At 48.0% G+C, this 21,072-nt stretch overlaps 1 protein-coding gene across 2 annotated transcripts; it reads right to left on the reverse strand.

The window, feature by feature from the left end:
* Positions 1-158: 158 nt before the first annotated feature.
* kdm6bb (lysine (K)-specific demethylase 6B, b) lies at positions 159-19,560 on the reverse strand. 2 transcript variants are annotated; one of them, XM_086160253.1, is made up of 21 exons: positions 19,426-19,560; positions 15,414-15,471; positions 14,531-14,654; positions 13,332-13,388; positions 12,196-12,409; positions 11,826-12,104; positions 10,770-10,895; positions 9,065-9,379; positions 6,716-8,937; positions 6,508-6,634; positions 5,642-5,747; positions 4,802-5,007; positions 4,011-4,186; positions 3,848-3,916; positions 3,601-3,749; positions 3,402-3,516; positions 3,134-3,321; positions 1,798-1,939; positions 1,586-1,712; positions 1,206-1,376; positions 159-321 (listed from the first exon to the last, which is right to left on the reverse strand). In XM_086160253.1, exons 3-21 carry the CDS (start codon positions 14,647-14,649, stop codon positions 298-300), a joined length of 4,932 nt encoding a protein of 1,643 aa, XP_086016379.1. In that variant the 5' UTR covers positions 14,650-14,654; positions 15,414-15,471; positions 19,426-19,560; the 3' UTR covers positions 159-297. The 2 variants fall into 2 exon arrangements, with proteins under 2 accessions (XP_086016379.1, XP_086016380.1); XM_086160254.1 differs by lacking the exon at positions 19,426-19,560 and having other exon boundaries at positions 15,414-15,518.
* Between the last annotated feature and the right edge of the window lie 1,512 nt (positions 19,561-21,072).

A 21,072-nucleotide genomic window follows, 5' to 3' on the forward strand; every position in this document is an offset into this window, starting at 1 on the left:
CTGTACACATCTGAAATGCTAGTCGTCCTATTTTTTTTTTTTTTTTTCCGTCCAATCAGCGGCGATGGGAAGACGGAGAGCCGCGGTAAGTCTAGTTGAGAATCCATACCTTTTGTCGTCGTTGTCGTTTTGAGTGTGTGCGTGTGTGTGTGAGTGAGACGTAAACAATATGGAGGAAACAACGCCGACTGCCGATCCGGGTGGGCGTTTACGTTTTTTGTTGTTTTTTTTTTTTCCCGCGGGGAAAGGTTCGCGTCTTGTGCTGCCGTCCGGATGTGGCGGCGGAGGAGGGGGACGTCACTTGGAGAAGGGCGATGGAGCCTGAGGGGAGGAGAAGAACACAACCCACAGGAGAAATACGTTATGTTAGCTGTTTCTGCATTGTAGGAACCTTTTCCTGCACCTTGAACTTTCTCAGGAACTAATTTCTCAATGAAGAGGGACCAGGAAAAGCTTCCAGGACCATCTGACCTTTTTTTCAAAAAGCTATCACGGTTAGATGTTTGCTTGCCACAAAACCGGTGGAAGCTGACAGAAGTGGAGCGACGAAGAGGTCCGAGCTCTTCTGGTCTGCAACCCCTCAATGGGGGTTCCTGGGGTTTCAGTGGAACATCTACACGTTCTCCAGAAAAACGTAGGGAACCAGCTAAGCGCATGCTTCTTCATCCCATCTGATAGTCCATGGTTGTTATTCCATGATCGCTGTGGCATCTTCCACCTCCATGTTGTCCTTGTCTTCTTCTTCTTCTTCTTCTTCTTCTTCTTCTTCTTCTTCTTCTTCTTCTTCTTCTTCTTCTACTTCCTTCTCTTCTTCAGTGCCTTGGGAATGCAGAAGTAAACAGGTTCCCCTGGAGAAGACTGCTTCCTGGAGCAGCAGCTCTTAGGACTGTTCTGTCACTGGTAGGTTGGTGCTGTGTTGTGTTACCGTGGCGACCCTACGTTTTGGCGTTGGACTTCCTGCCGGCTATAGAAGCCGACGGCAAGAAAAGGTGTGATGTGAAAATAAATGAAATTGAATGAAGGGATATTTTAAAAACACATCAGGTTCACCTGCAATCTGAGGACACACGGATGGATGGATCAATCGATGGATCGTTGGACGGACAGATGGATGAAAAGATGGACAGACAGAGTGATGGAGGGATGGACGGATGGATGGATGGATGGATGGACGGACGGACCCAGAGGATCAGAGGGTGACGTACCAGCGTGAAGCTGTCGTAGGTCCTGACCAGCTCCTCCACCCTGTACTGCTCCAGCACCACCACCCCTGCCAGCGCGGGGCTGCGGCGCCGGGCGCAGTCCTGGCAGTGGACCACGTACGTCTTCTTAGTGCTGTTTTCACTGGTCACAAACAGCACGTCAAACACCTCCACCTGCATACACACACACACACACCGAACACCGTGAACTTCTGCAATCCATGATCTCCATCTCCATCCTACTCCAGATTAAGCTCACCTCACATTGCATGGATAGATGAAAACGTAGATGGATTTCATTTATGATTGGACAACAGATAGATGGATGGATAGATTGATAGATGGATGGATGAACGGACAGATTGATGGATGGATGGACTCACGTCGCAGTCGTTGCAGTAGTAGGCCGGCTCGTCCTTCACGCGACCCTGGTAGCAGATCTTCTTCCCGGCTGACACCAGCTGGTCTCTGAGGATCTGGATGTGCTTGATGGACTGCATCAGGCAGTGTCTGAGGAGAAGAACACCGAAGGGAGTGTGTGTGTGGGGTGAACGGTTGAGGTGGAAATGCTCGATAGAAAACGCGGCACACTCACTTGATCATCCTGAAGGTCTCCCGGTCGGAGATCTTGATGGTGCGAGCCACGTTCCAGGACACGTGGATCATGGGAACGATGGACTTCACCTTCTTCACCTCGTTCCACTCAAAGCGCTCCAGGGCCAGCTGGTACTGATAGGCTGGAGACACATGCGCACACACACACACACAGCAGGTTAAAACACACACTGATGTGAAGGTTCACCCTATCTTCTCCCCTCCATGCTCAGTGGAGACCAACGGTGGACCGCCTGAAAGACCACCATCTCCGCTCACCAGCTTTCATATCTGCTAGTCAGCACATGGCCAACAGATGGCGCTGTTTCCACACCACACAGCTTTCCACCAGGTTTTCAAATGGAGTTTTGTGGAAGCGAGAAAGTCCTCCGAGTGTGGAGTCTCTATGTTCTCCCCCGTGGCTCCATGGGTTGCCTCCAGGTTCCTCTCACAGTCCAAACATGCTGGAGGCATTGGATTCATTGGAGACCCTGAATTGTCCAGATGTGTGAATGGTTGCATAGTAATCCCGTGTTTATCGCATGAGCTTCCACAAAAAATCTGCATATATACATATATATATTCATTTAAATTTTATTTTTATTTATTTAGCACTTTATCATATGTATGTTTATTTATTTACTGCTTTACTTACTCTGCCGTCCTTTACATAAATTGCACTTTTTCTAAGATGGTGAGCTTCTTAGCATCTTTGCATCTTAGAAGGTGCGAGATGTTTGGGTGCCATAGTGGGGCATGAAATAAACTTTCTCTGCTAAGTCACACAAACACAACAGCGCAGAGGAGATGTCGAATGCATGCTAAGCGTGGGCGATGTGGAGAACAATGCTACGGTTGCTGAGCCAATCAGAGCCCAGGATATAGAATACCTGTTGCCACCTCAGAAAATGCTTTTTTTTTACCAATATAATTAAAGAATAAAAAAATGCCGACATATATACAACAAATGGTGAAATGTCAAAAAATCTGCAAAATCTGCAAAATAAAATTTGGTAAAAAAGTTAAAAATCCACAACGTGGCGGAACCAGGATATAAGAGAATGAGTGAGTGAGTGAATGAACAAATAGTTGTATGTCTCTTTTGGCTGCCCTGTGATGAACCGGTCCAAGGCCAACTCCACCTCTCGCCCAGTCACTGACCCTGACAGGAGAATAAGCGATGTCGATAACAAATGAATGAATCTCCCTCTCCTTTCAGGCTAAAATCCAACATCTTCTCTGCACTCCGGAGTCAAATAAGGTCTTAGAAGCGAGTTCTTTTGTCACCCCTGGGTGTCCTGCCGGTCTGAGTTAGGCTGCAGACATGCAGCACTTACAGTTTAGGGGTCCCACGTTCCAGGCGATGTTGTTGCACCAGCCGACGGCCTGGACCCAGTGCACCGTCCCCGCGTTGATCCACACCAGGTCACCGGGCCTCTGGATGAAGCGGTACACCGGTATGTTGGAGCTGTAGAGGTCCTCCAGAACCGGCCACCAGGAGCCTGTCAGGTAGTCTACACCGTGCCTGAGGGGAGACGTCTGCAGCTTAGCGCGCAAAAAGAAAAAAAAAAAACAGCGAGGGGGGAAGGGACGTCAGACGCTCACTTCTCGCAGAACTTGTTGATGGCCTCCCAGTAGTGCTCGTGCACAGCAAACCACTCGCAGTCGCCCGGCCCGATGTTGATGTTGACCGAGCAGAAGTTGTTGTTCTCCTGGTGGCCTGAGCGGGGAACGTTTTGTCGCAATTTAAAAAGAAACGAAAAGGTAGCCTAAGAAGCGGAGGGGGGGGGCGAGCGGCGCCCACCTGGTGTGCGGCTGCCGGGGACCTTCATGTAGAGCTGCACCGTGTTCATGCCCAGGATAGTGTGGCCCACGTGGCTCAGCATGTTGTTGCTGGACTCGACGCGCATGAAGGCCGGCAGCTTGAGGAGCTCCTGCAGCTGGGGCTTCCACCTGGTCACGGGAAGAGATGGGGCGGAGAACCGGTGGCGTCGGCTGCTCGGCAAAGGCGCGAACTTTGGGAAGATAGCGGACGGTCGTGCCGAGCTTACCTTTTGGGGTCTGAGAGGTCGATGTTGGTTCCGAATTTGATGATCTTCCCAACAGTTTTCTGTTCCGGGCTGGCGTTGAAAAACAGGGGAGGTCAGAATCAAGAGGAGGAAGCGATGGGTTGGTGACGGCTGCCGCAACCACCGACAACCGCAACGCTCTCACCTGGGTATGGTGGTGGCGGAAAGGGGCTGGCCCTTGCCGGGGGCAGGAGCCGAACTGGTTTTACTGTGGGTTGATATCAGAGCTGCTTTCGTGGCGGGTGATTCATCCGAGGCTTTGGTTTTATCCGCCTCTGCTTCGTCTTCGTCTTCGTCCTCATTGTCACTCGCGTTCTCCTCCTGGAACACATCTGCAGGAGCTTAGCTGGCAGCTTGGCCGCAGATTAGTACATCGTCACAATGTACTAATACAATACATCTGAATCCCAATGTGCTTCTGCAAGTGAAAATAATCTGCTCTTCTTCTTTGCCTTTGGGCTGCTCACTTCAGGAGTCACCACAGCTACTCACCTACCTTCATCCAGCCCACAGTCAATCAACAGCCTCCAACTAACTGGCCCAGATATCGACATACAACCTTTCACCCTCTCATTCACACACCTGGACAAGCGTCCTGTACGTTCTTGGAACTTTGGCAGGAAACCCCACGCAGACACGTGTAGAACATGGAGACTCCGCACAGAGAGGGTCCCCTGTTGGAATCCAACCGAGAACCTTCTGACTGTGAGGTGAAGTGCTATCTGCAGCGCCCCTGACCACTTTCAATGAAGTTGAAGCTAACTTGAAGTTGGGGTTTGTACTAAAAAATATCAGCCAATTCAATGGTCTAGCATCGAGCATGGCCTGGGCGACTCTAGTGGCTCAACAAGGACATTGCGTCATACGCAATTGAATACACAAACGTGGAGCGAATGGAACTTAAGCTTGTGTTTTTCCACGAGCTAAAATGTCTACCTGCAGGCTCTCCTGGAAGCTGGATGCCTGGTACTGGGCGTACTTGGCGATGGTTGTGTGCGAGCGGCTGCTCTCGCAGGGCCACGTCTGGGCCGAGCCACTGGGGTTCCAGTTCTCGTCGGCAGGCTGCTGGACCTGGGTCCTCACCTCCACGGCATGATCGGCGTTGGCCTCCACCAGGGACTTGGTGGAGAACAGCCCGAGATCTTGGGTGGGAGAAGAAGACACAAGACTCGCGTGAGACTGGACTATTAGTGCTGTTGAGGTTACCGCTACGTGCTACATGCTACATGCTACAGTTGCCTTTCTTATTTCTCTTCCTTATATCCTTTCGTGGCAACATGGAGCGTTTCCTTGTTAGCTAAAAATACGTCCAGGTCCTCGGACAGTTTCACCAAACTATTACAATATTACCGAACTTTTGTGCTGGATTTGCTGCCCTTGTTATTTTCCTGCTCACTGGTTTCATTTCCTTCTGCTGCCACTAGAAGGCGCAAAGTGGTCTGTACATTTGAGGACAAGTCAAACCCTAGCGGAGCCCTGATCTTCACACTGACTGCACCACAGCGCATGTTAAAACATCTCCTGGCTCCACTCTTGCCTTTTCAAATCAGCAACTTTGCAAAGCGGGTGCAGCAGCTGTGTGTCAGAGACAGGAAGGACCTCCGGAAGAGCTGCATTCTCTGTGTTTGGTCTGGATATGATGAATGTTTATGTTCAAAGGGTAACCGGAGACTCGAGTACCAAACTGAACGGAGAGACCACACGCGCAGTGGTTTGGGGTAAAACGGCAGATTAGTCCGGGGTGGATTATCCGCCCGGTGCGGTCTGTAAACCTACTCAGGCGCAGGGATCCGGCCAGGCCTCTGATGACGGTGACTGCGTTTTTGGGATCGGTGCAGAACTGGAGCAGAACTGGCGAGAAGGCGTCCCGCTTGCTCTCCAACTGCAGAGACAACAAAGTGTGATGGTGAAAAAAAAATGCCAAACCACGGCAGCGCAAGCGAAAACAATCCCGAGCATGGCGCGGAACCGTCTTGGACGGACCTCGCGGGAGCTGCTCGGGTACGGGCAGCTCGAGGAACCAAAGCCAGGTGGGGAAAGAACAAAAAGCATCTTTCTTTTTGCCTCTTCATCTACTCTCAGTTCAAATCCATCTGCGCTAAACCTGCACCCAGTGACGTTGTTCCAGACGCCATTGTCACCCTCAACCGAACAACCCTTGTATGCTGATACTTTGCGAAGGTTAGATCCTTCACCCTTTCAAAGATTTCATCGCAGGTGTGTTAACATCTTCTCAGCGTTGTGGTATGCTAATGGGCGCCTCATAGCGTCGGAGGCGGGGCCATCGCTTATTCTTCAGCCGTTTGGACTTATTTGTAAGACCACATGAATCAAACCAGGATAGGTAGACAAGTCTGTCCGCAAGTCATGTCCCCAGGGGCCTTCTATACGCAGTGTTTCTGGGCTTCGATGAAGTAAATGCCTGGCATACGAGTCATCTCTGCATTGTCACTGACAAACCGACGAAACAAGAAGAGGACAAGGCCCGGGGGACAAACCATCAGCCCTAAAAAAGTGCTTAGCATATCCTGGGAAACCCTAAATCTTCTTTTTGCCCGTATCAGAAACATGACGCTTGCAGTTTTTGCAGACGCCATCACTTACTGAGACCTGGTTGGTTTCGTTAGTCTGTGTGGACTCACGTAGATGCTCGGCGTGGGAGGGTTGAGCTTTTCCCGCGGGATGGGCGTATCAATGGGAATGTTGGGCTTGACTGAGAGTGAAGGGAGCAGGAAGGACTCCTTGAATTTGGCTTTCACCTTTGCGCCCCTAGGGGAAAGAAAGCCAGTGTTAGAAACCGACCGGTGTCGCACAGTCACGGGGTATCTACCTCCTGCCGGCGAAACTTACTTGCAGGCTCGCACCACCTCAGCGCCCGTGTTCCTGATGGAGATCTTGGAAAGCGGTATGAGTTGCTCTTCCACCTCTGATATGTTGAATGTCTGCCTCCCGGCGCTTTCCACTTTGATCAGGAGGATCTTCAGCTCTTTGGACAGGCCCATGGACAGCGCTTTGAGCTTGAGGGGGTCAGGCGGTGCGAGTGAGCGGGGTGGTCTGGCGGCGCAAAGCTTGGGTGTACCGATTGCTACGTCTGGCATGAGGACGCCGGTTTTGGAGTCTGGGTTTCCGGTTGCCGAGGATGCTGCCTTTTCCAGCTCGCTGACTGCCTCCTTGTTCTCCAAGACGATCTTTGCATTCCTGCGGTTCCGTCTCTTGCTTTGATCTTTGGGGATTCTGGGAGAATTCTGGGAGAAAGAGGACACTTGTGTCTTCGACAAGCCCCTTCCTTGCGAATCCCTCGCTTTGGTCTGCTTCTTTTTCCGAGGGCCGCCGCCGCCGCCGCTTTCTTCCTTCTTTATCTTGATCTTCAGCTCTCCTTCCTCCTTGATCTTCTTTTTTCTCTTCCTGTCTGCAATCCGGGGCTCCCGTGCCTCACGGTTAACCCTTTCCTCCTTGGCACAAGCGGCGAGGAGGCCCGTGAAGGAGTCGGCGTGGGTGGTGGTCAGTCTCAACTCGGCGCTCAGCGACTCATCCAAGAGGGGTCTCTCTGGGAGGATCTCCGCGTTCTTTAAATCGCCCTCACCTTCGGCGTTCTTCTCCCGTGCCGGTTGGACGACGTCCTGCAAAAACGGATCTGAGGTAGAGTGGGTTGGAGACTGGTGACCGGAGGACAACGAGGGATCTGACTCCACGTCCTGATGCTCATGAGAGCGGATCTCCGGCCCCAGGGCAAGAGAGGAAGCAAACTTGACCCCTTTGGCGTCGCTGGGCAGGGGCCCCCCGAACGGACCCCCGCGGCACGCCACCCTCTGGCCACCGAGGAAGTTGGCGAGGCTCTTGAAGACGTCATCCAGTCCCGCCTTGTGGTGAAGGTCGCGGAGCAGCGAGTCGGATGTTTCTTTCTCCTTCTTCTCCTCGGAGACTCTGGCCGCACCGTCGCGGTAGAAATCATCCAGCGTGTCTTCGAAGGACTCGCTCATGGCGCTCTCTGCAATCTCGCTGTCCAGAGGAGGAGGAGAGAAGCACTGAGTGGGGCTGGGCTGGAGGACGGGTCTGCTCATGACGCCCTTCTCCAGCTCCTCCTCGTCCTCCCCGAGATCGGACACCGGGGAGCCTTGCCAGCTGAGGACCGGCGGGGTGTTGGCGAGATTGTCTCCAATTTCCTGCAAGCTTCCCATCACCGCCACGGGCTGGAGGTCCGGGGCGTTCAGGAGCCTTCCCTGCAGGTCATCCTTGCCGACGGCGCACGCCGCGCTGAGGGGCGCTAAGGCTTTGAATAGCAGTGAGGGGAGCGTGTCTTTGCGTTGGGCTTTTGGTCCGGCTTCTGACTGAGATGAGGCGGGAACAGGTTCATCCCCGGTCCCGCTGGCGCTGGTGTTGGCAGGTCGCAGCCATTCTGGCTCTTCCCGGTCAGGGAGCTTCGGGGGGCTGCCTTCCATCCTGGCCGTTTTACAATTCTGGGATGGTGACGGCGGCGGAGGGGGCACAGAGCTGGCGGAGGTGCCCTTGATTTTGCTTTTCAGGCCCAGTTTTCGTTCCTTCCTCGCCACCTTGTCCCTTTTCTTTTTCCGCTCACCCAGCTTCTTCTCCTCTTTCTTCTTCCGCCGCTTCCTCTCCTCATCCTTGCGGTTGGTTCTCTGCACTTCGCTCCTCTCCCTCTTCAACAGCTTGTCCTTCTGCTTGCCCGCTGCCTTTTTCTGCACCTCCGGCGGCTCTTTCTCAGGGTTGCCGGCTCTGGAGCGGCCGTGGGGGGGCTGCCTGTGCTGGGAGCTCTTCCGGTGTTTGACGCGAGGGATCCTGGATTTGGGGCCATCTGAAGGCGGAGGGGAGGCGGCGGATGCGGGACTCGGCTTGCCGCACGGACTTCCTTGTCGCCCGCCGAGATCCGGGCTGCACGGGCGCAGGGTTGAGGGGTCTTTTCTGAACGGCGAGGGGCTGTAAGAAGCACGTGGACTGTTGGCAGTATCTTTTGGGCTGCAGAGGGAGGACGCATGGGGAGGAGCTTCTGCACCGGGAGACCTGGAGGTGACTGGATCTCTTGAAATGCCCCTTAGATGAGTGCGCTGAGGTTCCTGGAAGACGCCCAACTTTCACTCAGGGATGTAATCTCGTCTTTTTAAATCATAACAATGACCTTAAAATTTGCATACAACAGTTATGAGCAAGAAACAGGAAGTGACCCGGCAGTTGTATGCTTACTGTGCTTTGCTTGTGGAGGTGACTCCGAGGAGGCTTCTCCTCCTGAGGGTGCAGCGGTGGTTTGTGCTGGAGGGCTCTGAGGTGACCTGTGTGCCGCTGATGGTGGTAGTGATGTTTTTGGTGGCTGTAAGGCACACGGGTGTGTTCTGCTGGTGAGGACGACATTTTCCGGTAAACCTTCCCTCTACTGTCCAGATGTAGTGGCGGTGGTGGCGGCGGCGGCGGCGGTGGCCTGCTGCTGCAGCCGCTCTGGGCTTGGGCACTGGGGTTGCTGCTGCAGAAGCCGTGCGGCCCGGATCGCAGTTTGGATGTTTCCTGCGCATTTAAGAAATCAAACAATGACCATCATAGGGGCTGGTGATCAGTCGACGCCGAGACAGGACAAGTCCAATCTTAAAAAAAAAAAACACGTGATGTGCGAGATGTTTGAAAGTTAGCAAAAAATCATGTAATCTGTGTGAAAGCAGCAAGAATTCAACTCATATTCTGTGAAATTAGCAAAAAAATCACAAACTAATCTGTGTTAGATTAGCAAGAAACTGACTAATAACATGAAATTAGTGAGAAATTATCTTATCATCAATGGGAAATTAGCAAGAAATTTGCTAATGATCTGCGTGAAATTAGCAAGAGCCTGTCAAGTAATCTTAGAAATTAACAGCGGATCATCTCATAATCTATGTGAAATTAGCAAAATAATGCAGAATAATCTGTGAAATTCCCAGCAAACTGCTGATTAATCTACATTAAATGAGGAGGAAACTGATTAATGATCTTTGCTTGATAAGGAAGAAATCGTCTAGACCTGTGAAATTCACAAAAAGTAATTTAATAATCTTTATGAAGACAGCATTTAATTGACTAATAATCTATATGAAACTAGCAAGAAATCATCTAATAATCTGTGAAATTACAAAAATCATTTGTGAAATTAGCAGAAAACTGACTGATAATCTGCAGAATTGCCAAATGAGTGAGAAGATTTTTCCGGGAAATAACCCGAGAAGAAAGTATCTAATAATGTGATTGAAAATAGCATTGAATTGACTAATACTTTACATGAAACTAGCAAATAATAATCTAGGTGAAATTAGAAGAATAATTTGTAAAATAATTGTCTAACAATCTGCATAATTGCCAAATGGATGTAACAAAGATTTACCTGAGGTTTAACCTAGTACACCCAAGAACAAACAATTTAATAATGTGACTGAAAATAAGATTGGACTGACTATAAGACAAAAATCATCTAATAATATGTGAAATTAGCAAGAAATCATTTCATAATCTATGAGAGCAAAAAAAACGCAGAATAATCTGTGACATTTGCAGCAAACTATAATCCGTGGAATTGCCAAATTGACGAAACAAAGATTTTTCCCTGGAATTAACCCAACAAACCAAGAAGAACTTATCAAATATTCTGCATGAAAACAGCATTGAAGTGACTAATAATCCACAGGAAACTAGCAAGAAATCATCTACTAATGTATGTGAAATTAGCAAGATATCATTTAAAAATCTATGTGACATTATCACGATGATGCAGTACAATATGTTAAAATTAAACTGTCCAAATAATCTGCGCCATTGCCAAATTGGAGGAAACAAAGATTTTCCTCGGGATTAAACTTCTGACTCGAGATCATGAGCGAAGCATTACATCGTTACTCTCAGATTAGCGTGTGGGATTATTGTCGCCCACCTGATGCGGCGCTGAGGTGCGCTGCTCCGGGGGATGGCTCCTCCACTCAGCCTTGTTGGTGCAGCGGTGGTGGCGAGGTGGCGATGGGCCGAGCAGCGGCGGGCGCCGTGACCCGGGATGAGATGACTGGCGTGCACGTACACACACACACACACACACACACACACACACACACACACACACACACACACACACACACACACACACACACACAAAGTTCTTAGTGCCATGGATGCATGTCACCAGCAAGTGGTGCTGTTGAGCAAGAATCAGACTCGGAACCGAGATGTTGATTTAGTTTCTGGATTATCAGGTTAGAATGAGAATTGAGAAAATGAAAAAAAAGATGAATATATAAAATTATATGAAGAAATGAAAATTAATAAATTGATTGCGATTGAAAATGAGTTAATTGATTAAATAAACAAAATAAAACGAAATAAAATAAAAAAAATAAAGTGAAAAAATCAAACAAAACAGAACAAAACAAAATGACATGAAATGTGGCAAAATAGAGGGAGAATAAAATTAAATCGGGAATACAATAAAAAGACTTGATATGTAACAAAATAAAAAATATAAAATTAAGCAAAACAAAGTGAAACAAAGTTGAACAGAAGATTAAATAAAATGAAAATAATTAAAATAAAATGAAATAACATTTTAAAAAGTAGAATTAAATGTAACAAAATAAAATTAAAATTAAAAAAAAATCAACAATACAATACAATAAAATGTAAAAAAAAATAAAATAAAAAAAAATCAAACAAACTCAAATAGAAGATTAAATTAAATGAAAAAGTAAAATGAAATGTTACAAAATAAAATTAAAAAAACTAATCAAAAACTAAAAATAAAATCAAATAAAAATAGGATAAAATAAAATAACATGTAAATAAATAAATAGATAAGTATATAAATAATGAATAAATAGTCTCACACACACACTTGTCTAAACTTATGCAATGTAAACTCATCTCAACTTTTATCAACCATAGTAGCATATCTTAGCTCCTCCCAACAAGACGGTGCTTTCCTGCTTCCGGATCTCTCTACCTGATCGATGCCGGCATCCCTGCTCCTCTTGGACGAGCTCTCCTCGCGGCCGGCGGGTAAATGCAGCGTGGGCGGGCTGTGCTGGTGGTCTCGCCGCTGGTGGTGGTGATGGTGGTGATGATGGTGGTGGTGGTGGTGGTGGAGGGCCGGCCGCTTCCACGGCGCCGGCCGTCCGTCCGCCATCCGACCCGGGAAGGCGCGGCGGCACTCCGACGGCGCCCATCTCTCCGGCGGCGACTGCAGCTCCCTGCTGGCGCGATGCGGGCGAGCGCCGCCGCGCTTCGGTCGTCACCACAGACGGGAACGAGAAAACCGTGAGACGGCTCAAACGCGACACCCTCCCCCTTCTCGCCCCTCCGCCGGGCCTCACCAGATAGCCGCCGGCGCCCCAGTCGGCGTAGCGCTCCCCCGGCCCCGTCAGGTAAGCGGCGGCGGAGGCGGCCCGTTGGTGGAAGGAGCGCGCCGAGCCGTGCTGCCAGTTCTGGCCTTGGAAAGGCTGCTCCTTCCCCCCCCAGGGGCGTATCGGCTGCCGGTGGCCCTTGGAGACGCCCTTGTCCGGGACGCCGTTGACTGTTCTCTCCTCCCTGGAAAACAAAAAGCAGGAGCTAATGATGGGTGACGCGCTAGCAACGACAAATTTCTGATTTTTAACGCATCAGTGACTGAAAGGAGTTTTCTCAGCCTTGCATAAAAACCTTATAATACCGTAATTTCCGGACTATTTCACGCACCTGAATATGAGCCGCACCAGCTAAAAATAACAATAACTCTATGTGTACATAATAGGCCGCACTTTTTTATAAGTAGCAGGTGTCCACGCTGTAACGAGATATTTATACATAATATTTTTTTCAACTTTTAATTAATTACATACAAATAACATCCACAAATACATAATGGAAATGCTTTTATCCCAACAATGCCCATAACAAGGCTGATGAAAAAGATGAATAATAAATAACACAATGAAAAGTCCATCTATCCATCCTTTTTCTATCCCTGCTTTCCAGCTGATCGCTATCTTGGTCTTCCTCCTGCACACTAAAACCGTTAAAGTCGTCTTCTTCGGAATTGAACGGTCTTAGAATTTCACAGTAATTTCATCAGTCGGATGTGACGAGGATAAATTGTTTGGTGGCGTAAAGCTCGTCAGTCCAAAAAAATCCATAAATTAGCCACATTGTTGTTTAAGTTGCAGTGTCGAAAGTGTGTGAAAAAAGTAGCGGCTTATATTCTGTAAATTACGGTAATAAACTGATGAATTATCGGGTCACTTTTTTCTGATTATACATAATTTATGTGCAAATAATTGGACAATTTCCATTTCTAATCTACATCTTTGCTAATTTCTTGGTTTGTTTTTAATCATCTTGTTCGTGTCTAGACGATTTTTTCCAAATTATTTCGTGATGTGACCTTGAGTGCTTGTAAGAATGGATCTCGTGGCGATGGATGGAAAAAAAGAAGTTTGCAGGAACCAAAAATGAACAATGTTGCTCCACTTACCGACTGTAAAGACGACTTGTTTGCAGATGATGTGATTGACTGCGTCCCTCCTGGCATCTGGACGATATGGGTTTGCACAGAGGAGAAGACAAGAAAGACAGATGAAGAGGTGGAGATCAGCATGTTAGCACGTGGAAGAGACCCCTCCACATGCTAACACTAAAGGCTAACTCCGTTGCCTAGAACAAGGCGAGGTTTTTTGTGTGTCTGTTGTTTTTTTGCCCCAAAAATGTAATTTTTTTCAACGTGATACGAAAAAAAAGGCGAATCCTTGGCCACCGTCATTTTCATTTTCAGTGTCAGAAACACCAGGGTCTGTAGTTTGATTCCACTTTTTAATGGTTTTAATTAAAATTGATGGTTTTTTTTTGCAATATTTCAATAAAAATCTGACATATATAATTTTTTTCCTGAATTTTTGACAATATTTTAATTTTTTTTCAAGTGAAAATTAAGAAACTGAAAAAAGATAAATATAAATGTGTATGCAAAAATGAATAAATGAAAATGAATAAGTTGACCATGATTTAATAGAAAATAAAGTGGAAAAAAAATCAAATTGAATAAAATGGAACAAAACATAATAACATGAATAGTGGCAAAATAAAGGTAAAGATAAAATAAAATGGTGAATAAAATAAAAAGACTTGCTATGCAACAAAATAAAAGAAAATAAAAAAAACGTAATCAAACTGAACAAAATGAAACAATACCAATTAAATGAAATACAATGAAAACAATTAAATTAAATTAAAAAAAAAGTCAAATTAAACAATATAAAATAAAAAAGATTAAAACAAAACAAAAAAAAATCAAAATCACTGAGAGTTATTTTCATTTCCAGAGTCAGAAACAGCGGGGCCTGTAGTTGTATTCCACTTTTTAACGTTTTTACTTACAATTGATTAATTTATATACATTTCAATAAAAATCTGACTTTTTTCAAATTTTTTCTTCCATTTTTTTCCATTAGCCAATCTCTCACAGGATTTGAAGGGGTAATATCAGGGGACATGTAATTAGCATTTTTCAAGCTTCCTTCTTCCTCCACACCGTTTAGCTGATTCCTTCCCATCTATTGGACTATCCTGTGTGTTTACGACCCCACAAAAGGCGAAAACAACATTGAAATATGAATAAGATAATAATAATTTAAAAAAAAAAGATCACCATGGAAACATGGCGGCGGTGACGCTGACCTTTGCGTTTGGCTCCAAGGCCGACCGCTTCCAGGAGCCCATTGTCCTCGGCTAGGCCCCCCGGCCGAGTAGGAGTCCCATGTGCTACGGCCAGAGTACAGCTCTGCCGGATGATACATGCAGCCTGAAAGACGTGCACACCGCCGTTACCATTCGATAGCAAAAAAAAAAAGTACCTCACTGAATTATTCAGGCTATTTCAATCTGTTTATTATGATGTTGTTATACATTCAGAACGGCCTGGAAAGACATCACTGTTAAATATACTGTTGCGTCACATGTTATAACGCGTCCTTGTTGATGATGGTTGAGTTGAATAATATGTGCATAATGAAGGGTTAATTAATCTAAACAAACATATGCATGGTTCTTTCTCTTATAATTATATTTTTGTTAATACATTAGTAACATTGAATAATGTAGGAACAACATTTTAATTAACCATGTTGATTTTGGCTGAGGCTTTCTCTAGCATGATCACACACATACCAAAAATAACTTCATAAACAAGCTGCAAATTACCGTTAGCTTATTAGCATTAACTACCTGCCAAGAAGTGCATACAATACAGGATAAGTATTTAACAACGACAGCTTTATTAATAGTAATGACGCAAACCTTTTTAAAGGTTTAAAAAATTGTATAGAGTAGAATATTAATTAGCAGCTTCTAAAGCTTTATCACTTTATAAATAATAGTTTATTTCATAGTTAGAACAGTTATGACAGTGGCGTTATTATTACTGCCGTCAAAATTCAATCATAAGAACAGAAATGATCTGTTTCTGGTATCACTTACAACTTTTATTTTCTATCAGTAACGGATGTTTTAACACACACACACACACACACACACACACACACGCTCAGACACTGTGTGTTACCAGTCTTGGTCTGTGTTTGGGAGGCCCTCCTCTTCACAGCTGAGAGCCGAAGAACAGCCTGCAGACGACACACACGCTTCAGCGGCTCGTCGTGTAAACACACAGCCGGCCAAGGATTTTTTCAACGAGCGCCGCGGCCGCCTCCTATTTAAGGGGGCTGGGCCTGGCCGTGCAAACTCCTTTTGGGATATCCACTTTGTTTTTACACCAGAGTGCACGCTTCGGTGCAACGGCGGCCAATTTTACTCCCGTGCACGGCTCTGTCTCTGCCTCTCTGCTTGGCGGCGGCGGCGGCGGCACAGCGTCCAATCACTGCAGCCGGTGGTCGTCCGGTAATGGCAACCACATGGCGGCCGAGGCCGGGGGTGGAGGGGCGAGGGGGGGGGAGGCTTTGGGCAACTTCAGCTTCAAGAACAAAGGGAACATGCTGAGATAGAACATGCACACACACACACGTGCACGCACACACATACACACACAAGAAATGCACACATAAACACACACAAGAAATGCACTCGCACACACAAGAAATGCGTACACATAGATGCATACATAAGAAATGCACACACACATACACACATACACAAGCGCGTGCACACACAGATACAAGAAACGCACACACGCATACACACACACACACAAAGATACACAGACACATGCACACATACATGCACACACACGCACTCATACATACAATCACATACTCACAGACACATAATCACACATACACACACACACATGAATAAACACACAGGCCCCTGCACATGCACACAGATATACATGCAACCACACACACACACAGACACACAAGCAATCAAACATGCATCCACACACTCACACACACACTGGGCTGCAGGGGTGAGTATGGGCCAGGCAGCACAAAAAACTGCACTTTTAACCTGCAAGTCATATTTTAACACACACATGCGTGCACACATGTGCAAACACGCAGACACACAGACACACACACACACATACACAAACACACACGCGCACGCACACACTCTGGGGTTGGGGGTGACTATGGTTTGGTCCAGGCCTGGCAGTACAAAAAACTGCACTTTTCCCATTTAAGTCATATTATAAAACACACACACACACACGGGGGGGGGGGGGGGCGGCAATATCCTTCCTGTAGGGGGCGGAGCTAATCAAGCAATGGCTTCCCCTCTCACTCTGATTGGCTGTCACGTCACACTTTCCTCCTGAAGCTCACTTTTTTTTAGCACCATACCCCCTCTCCAAACACACACACACACACACACACACACACACAATGAATGGGCTAAGCCTCTCCTCTCCAAGTCCACCTCTAGCTGGCCGGTTGCTACAGAAACGGCGAAGCCAGACAGAGCTCGCTGCCTTGGCTTGGGGCCATTTAAAGTCAATCGCAATTCGATTTATTTTTAGACGTGGGTGGGGGGGCAGAAAGAGAGAGAGAGAGAGAGAGCTAATGATGAAACAAAAGAGTACTCATCTTCACTTCACCTCCACGATTAATCGCCACTTCCTGTTTTTTTAGCTGTGTAAACAAACACAAACAAAGATGGCGGCTCCCCAGCCCCTCCACCCCAAAACACACACTTTGACCCCTTCATCACTTCCTGTCCGTCAAAACAACCCGACTTCTGGCACCATGTGTTTTGGCACGTGCGCACACATACACACGCACACACGCACACACACACACACACACAGGAGTGGGGGAGGATGTCAGTCAAATGCCGCTTTTGTTTTTTTTTTATTTATTTTTTTTATAAACAATAGCTCAGTGCCTCCTGATATCGAACCCATGTGCGGCGGGTTAACCGGAGACATCTGGAGTTTAACTTCAAGGCTAAATGATGTCATGTGACACCCCCCCACGCACACACATACACACACACACACACACACACACACAAAGGGGGCGGGGCTTAGTTGCTCGAACCATCGGTCAGGAATGCGGCCGCCGTGTCAGGTGTCACCGGCTCGGTTGGAAGCTAGCACCGGTAACCTAGGAAACGTGTCCATTCTAACACACATGTGTGTGTGTGTGTGTGTGTGCATGTGTGTGTGTGGCCTATTAAGAAGCACAAAGACACACACGCGCATACTAGCACGCGTGGGAGGCAGGGAGTTGGTGCGCTGGCGGCGGCTGTTGTTGGGGACGGAACAGTGCACCTCCACGGTTAGCAGGCCAGCTAAACTCCTGCACGGATCATTTTCCCCCTAATAGCAAATATACCGGCCCTCCTCTTCCTCCCTCTTCCGCCTCCCTCCCTCGCTCTCTGTGTCCTCGTATCCCCGGCAACCGATGATATCATTTATCCCAGAGCCGAGAGCAGAGCAGGGAGGTGGAGGAGTGTGATATTTGACAGCGAGAGGGTTGGAGAGAGAGAGTCCATCCATTTCCCCTCTTCATTCATCTCTGTCGGCGTCTGGTGCTTTTGATACACCGCTTGTGTGTGTGCGTGTGTCTGTGTGTGTGTGTGTGTGTGTGTGTGTGTGTGTGCCTGTCCTCGTTCAGTAGAGCGGTCACAATCCTGCCTGCTATCTGCAGACGGTTGCTAGCTGCAGCAGCAGCACCGCTGCAGATGTGCATGTGTGTGTGTGCGTGTATAAGTGTGTTTGAGAGTGTGTATGTGTGTGTGTGTGTGTGTGTGTGTGGGAAGGGTCCTATACCATAAAAGGAAAGACTGGGCTGCACACCAGACCAGGACTGTCTCCTGGACTTGCTAGCGCACAAGTAGACGTGAAGGGGAACAGATGGAGGGGAAGAGGAAGAGGAGGATGAAGATGAGGAGGTGGTGGTGGCGGCGACCGGACACGCGACCGGCAATCGTTGTCGCCACGCACGTCCGTCTTGTTTCGTCTTAATTGGACGTGGGACGGAAATAGCATCGCAATCAGGGAGCCAGAATGTACAGTATGAGGAGAATATTAATCCAGGGTCTAAAAATAACATCCCTGCAGACCCCCCCGACTACCCCTCCATCCACCCCCCTCCATTTGTATAATAGCAGCTTCCCCCGGTATGTGTGTGTAAGTGAGTGTGTGAGTGTGTGTGTGTGTGTGTGTGTGCGCGCGCTCCATCAAGCACATCCCTCTGAGGGGGCACTGGAATGTACCAAGGCAAGGTCAAGAGTGAGAAAAGGGGGGTGGAGGTGGAGGTGGGCATTGAAAGATCGTGTGAACAAAGACGGGTTAACAGGTTCAAAGATGCCGGGTGCACGTCCGCGTGTGTGTGTGTGTGTGTGTGTGCGGGGCGATGGTAGCGTGCACATCCAGTCGGTGTGATATTTGCCTCCTGCAGGCAGACATAGGGGAGGGGGAGTGGGGGGTCTGTGGGTAAACGTGCGCGTTTCATGCAATTTTTTTCATGAAAATTTTGATGACTTATTTATTTGATTTTTATTTATTTTATTTTACTTTGTCAAAGTCATAAAAAAAACTAAAGCGGCAACTTTTCTCCCGGAGCCAAGTTCCTCCCCGTGGCCCCGGCTAATACTTGGACAGCTACACTACTGTACACACTCGCGTACGTGCATGTGTGTATGTATGTGTGTGTATGTGTACAGTAGTGTAGCAGCACACGCACACGCACCGGCTGCAACAGTTCCAAAAAAAAATCCAGCACAAACGCACCTCCAATACACACACACACACACACACACACACACACACATTCACCACTTCACCCGCCGCACGTGAGAACTGCATGGGTGCACGTGCACGCGTGAGTGTGCGGCACGTCGCGCTGCATGAACGCGCACGGCAGCGCGCAACAGAAAGCGAGAGAGAGACAGACAGACAGAAAAAAAGAGAGATCTTTCAAAACAAAAAGCGTTGCAATAGATGACAGCGTGGGGAGATCACGCAGATGGGAACGTGCACACGCACGCCTGCACACGCACGCACACCATACAATGCATGCAGTATATTTGCTTTCAGGCAAATAGCACTTGGAGTAGCTCGCCTGCAAATCCATCCCCCTCTCTCTCTCTCTCTCTCTTTCTCTCTCTTTCTTTACCTTTTTATTCTTCCTCCTCTCCCTCTCTCCTCGTCCTCACGCCCCTCCGCTCCCCCGTTTCCTCCCTTTCGCTCCTCGCCACCTCGTCTCACCCGGTCCTCTCCTCTCTCTGTCTCCTTCCTTCCTTCCTTCCCCCTCCACTCCTCTTCCTGTTTCCACTCCACTCCTCGGATGCTCGGGCTCCGTGCAGCACACCGACAGGGGGGTAGGGGGCGGGACCACCGGCTGTCAATCACAACCGGCGGACCAATCAGGAGCGAGGGGACTTTTTATCTGTCTATTTTTTGCAATGAGGAGGGGATATAGAGGACAGGCATGGAGTGTGTGTGTGTGTGTGTGTGTGTGTGTGTAAACACTGTTGAATATGGTGCGAATTCTCTCTGAAACGCACACACACACGTAATGATGAATTAACGAGGTGATAAATAACGTCGCTTAACTTTTTTTCCTCTTTTCTCTCCGCCGGCCAATCAGCTGGTGTGACGTCACGAGTCAGAGCAGGAAATAAAAAAAAAAAAACAATCTTTTTTTTTTTAGGAGGGGCAGAGCGAGAGACAGAGGGGGCGGGGGGAGGGGTTGAATTTATTTGACCCTCTGAAAATATTATATCCGTAAATATAATTCATTGTGATCGTAATAATTCCCGTCGCCGCTACTTCCGGTTCCGAGTTGAAACGAGGACCCGATGCCTCGAGGAGGAAAAGACGTTGAAGCGCAGTCGGGAGGTGAAGCCGAGGAAGGTCACGTGATCGTGACGTCACACACCCCCAACGACCATCACCACCATGGAGCGATATCAGCTGCCATTTTTTTTTTCTAAAACAAACTTATCTATTCACCCCCCCCATCTCCGCCCCCACCGTGTTCCTGTGTCAAGTGACTTGGGGAAGGCGTGACTTAAAGGCCTAGTAAAGGGAGGGTCTATCCTTTGTGGCGAAAAAAAGAAGAAAAAGAGACCCCACTCATCTTCCGCTCTTCCCGGCGACCAATCAGCGGCGGGCTTACTGACGGAGGGTCCCGGATGAAGCTGCTGAGGAGAGCGAGGGTGAAATGGTGGAAACAGACCGCTGACAGATTTTTTTTTTGCTCCTGAAGTACCATAGCAACAGACCTCGATCGGCTCGAACCCCATTGGTTGCCGTCAAACCCCATGTGGCCGTGCGGACCAATCGGCGGGCTCTGCTGCAGAACCAAGGGGGCCCTCACCGGCAGGAAGAGCTGCCGGACGCCTCCCTCTGCTGGACGGAGATGGAAGCGCGGTCATGCAATCTGTTGAGGGAACAGTGAAAATTCACTTAACATAAATAATATTATATCAGTATATCAATATTTTCAGATAAAATGCTTTGGGACACACGCAACTACATGTTGGAGGAGTATTTGAGAATAAAAAAAAAAACAAAAACACGCTGACTAATTACCATCCAGATAGCTCCAATCTGCTTTTTTTTTTTCTTAATCAGAAGGCGTTTCTTTTTATTTATCTCCAGTTGCTGTTTGTTAAAAAAAACAGTGTACAGCTGAAATAAAATTGGGGTGCACCGCCCTCTAGTGGCCAACGCAGGTCACTGCAGGTTGACATACTTAGGATCCGAGGTTCGATTCCCAAACTTTGTTGTTCTTCGGGGTTCCTCAGGTTCCTCCATC

Source organism: Fistularia commersonii, chromosome 15 (genome assembly GCF_037954325.1).
Source record: "Fistularia commersonii isolate RoL2024-O1a breed Wild chromosome 15, RoL_Fcom_v1.0, whole genome shotgun sequence".
NCBI lineage: Eukaryota > Metazoa > Chordata > Actinopteri > Syngnathiformes > Fistulariidae > Fistularia > Fistularia commersonii.

Excerpts from the sequence above, each read along its gene's own strand:
- kdm6bb (XM_086160253.1), bottom strand. The coding sequence starts at position 14,649 with ATGTATCATCCGGCAGAGCTGTACTCTGGCCGTAGCACATGGGACTCC. Across the intron at positions 10,896-11,825 it reads GGGATGCCGGCATCGATCAG|TCATCTCATCCCGGGTCACG; the intron begins GTAGAGAGATCC and ends CGTGCACGCCAG. Across the intron at positions 1,713-1,797 it reads GAGACCTTCAGGATGATCAA|ACACTGCCTGATGCAGTCCA; the intron begins GTGAGTGTGCCG and ends TCTTCTCCTCAG.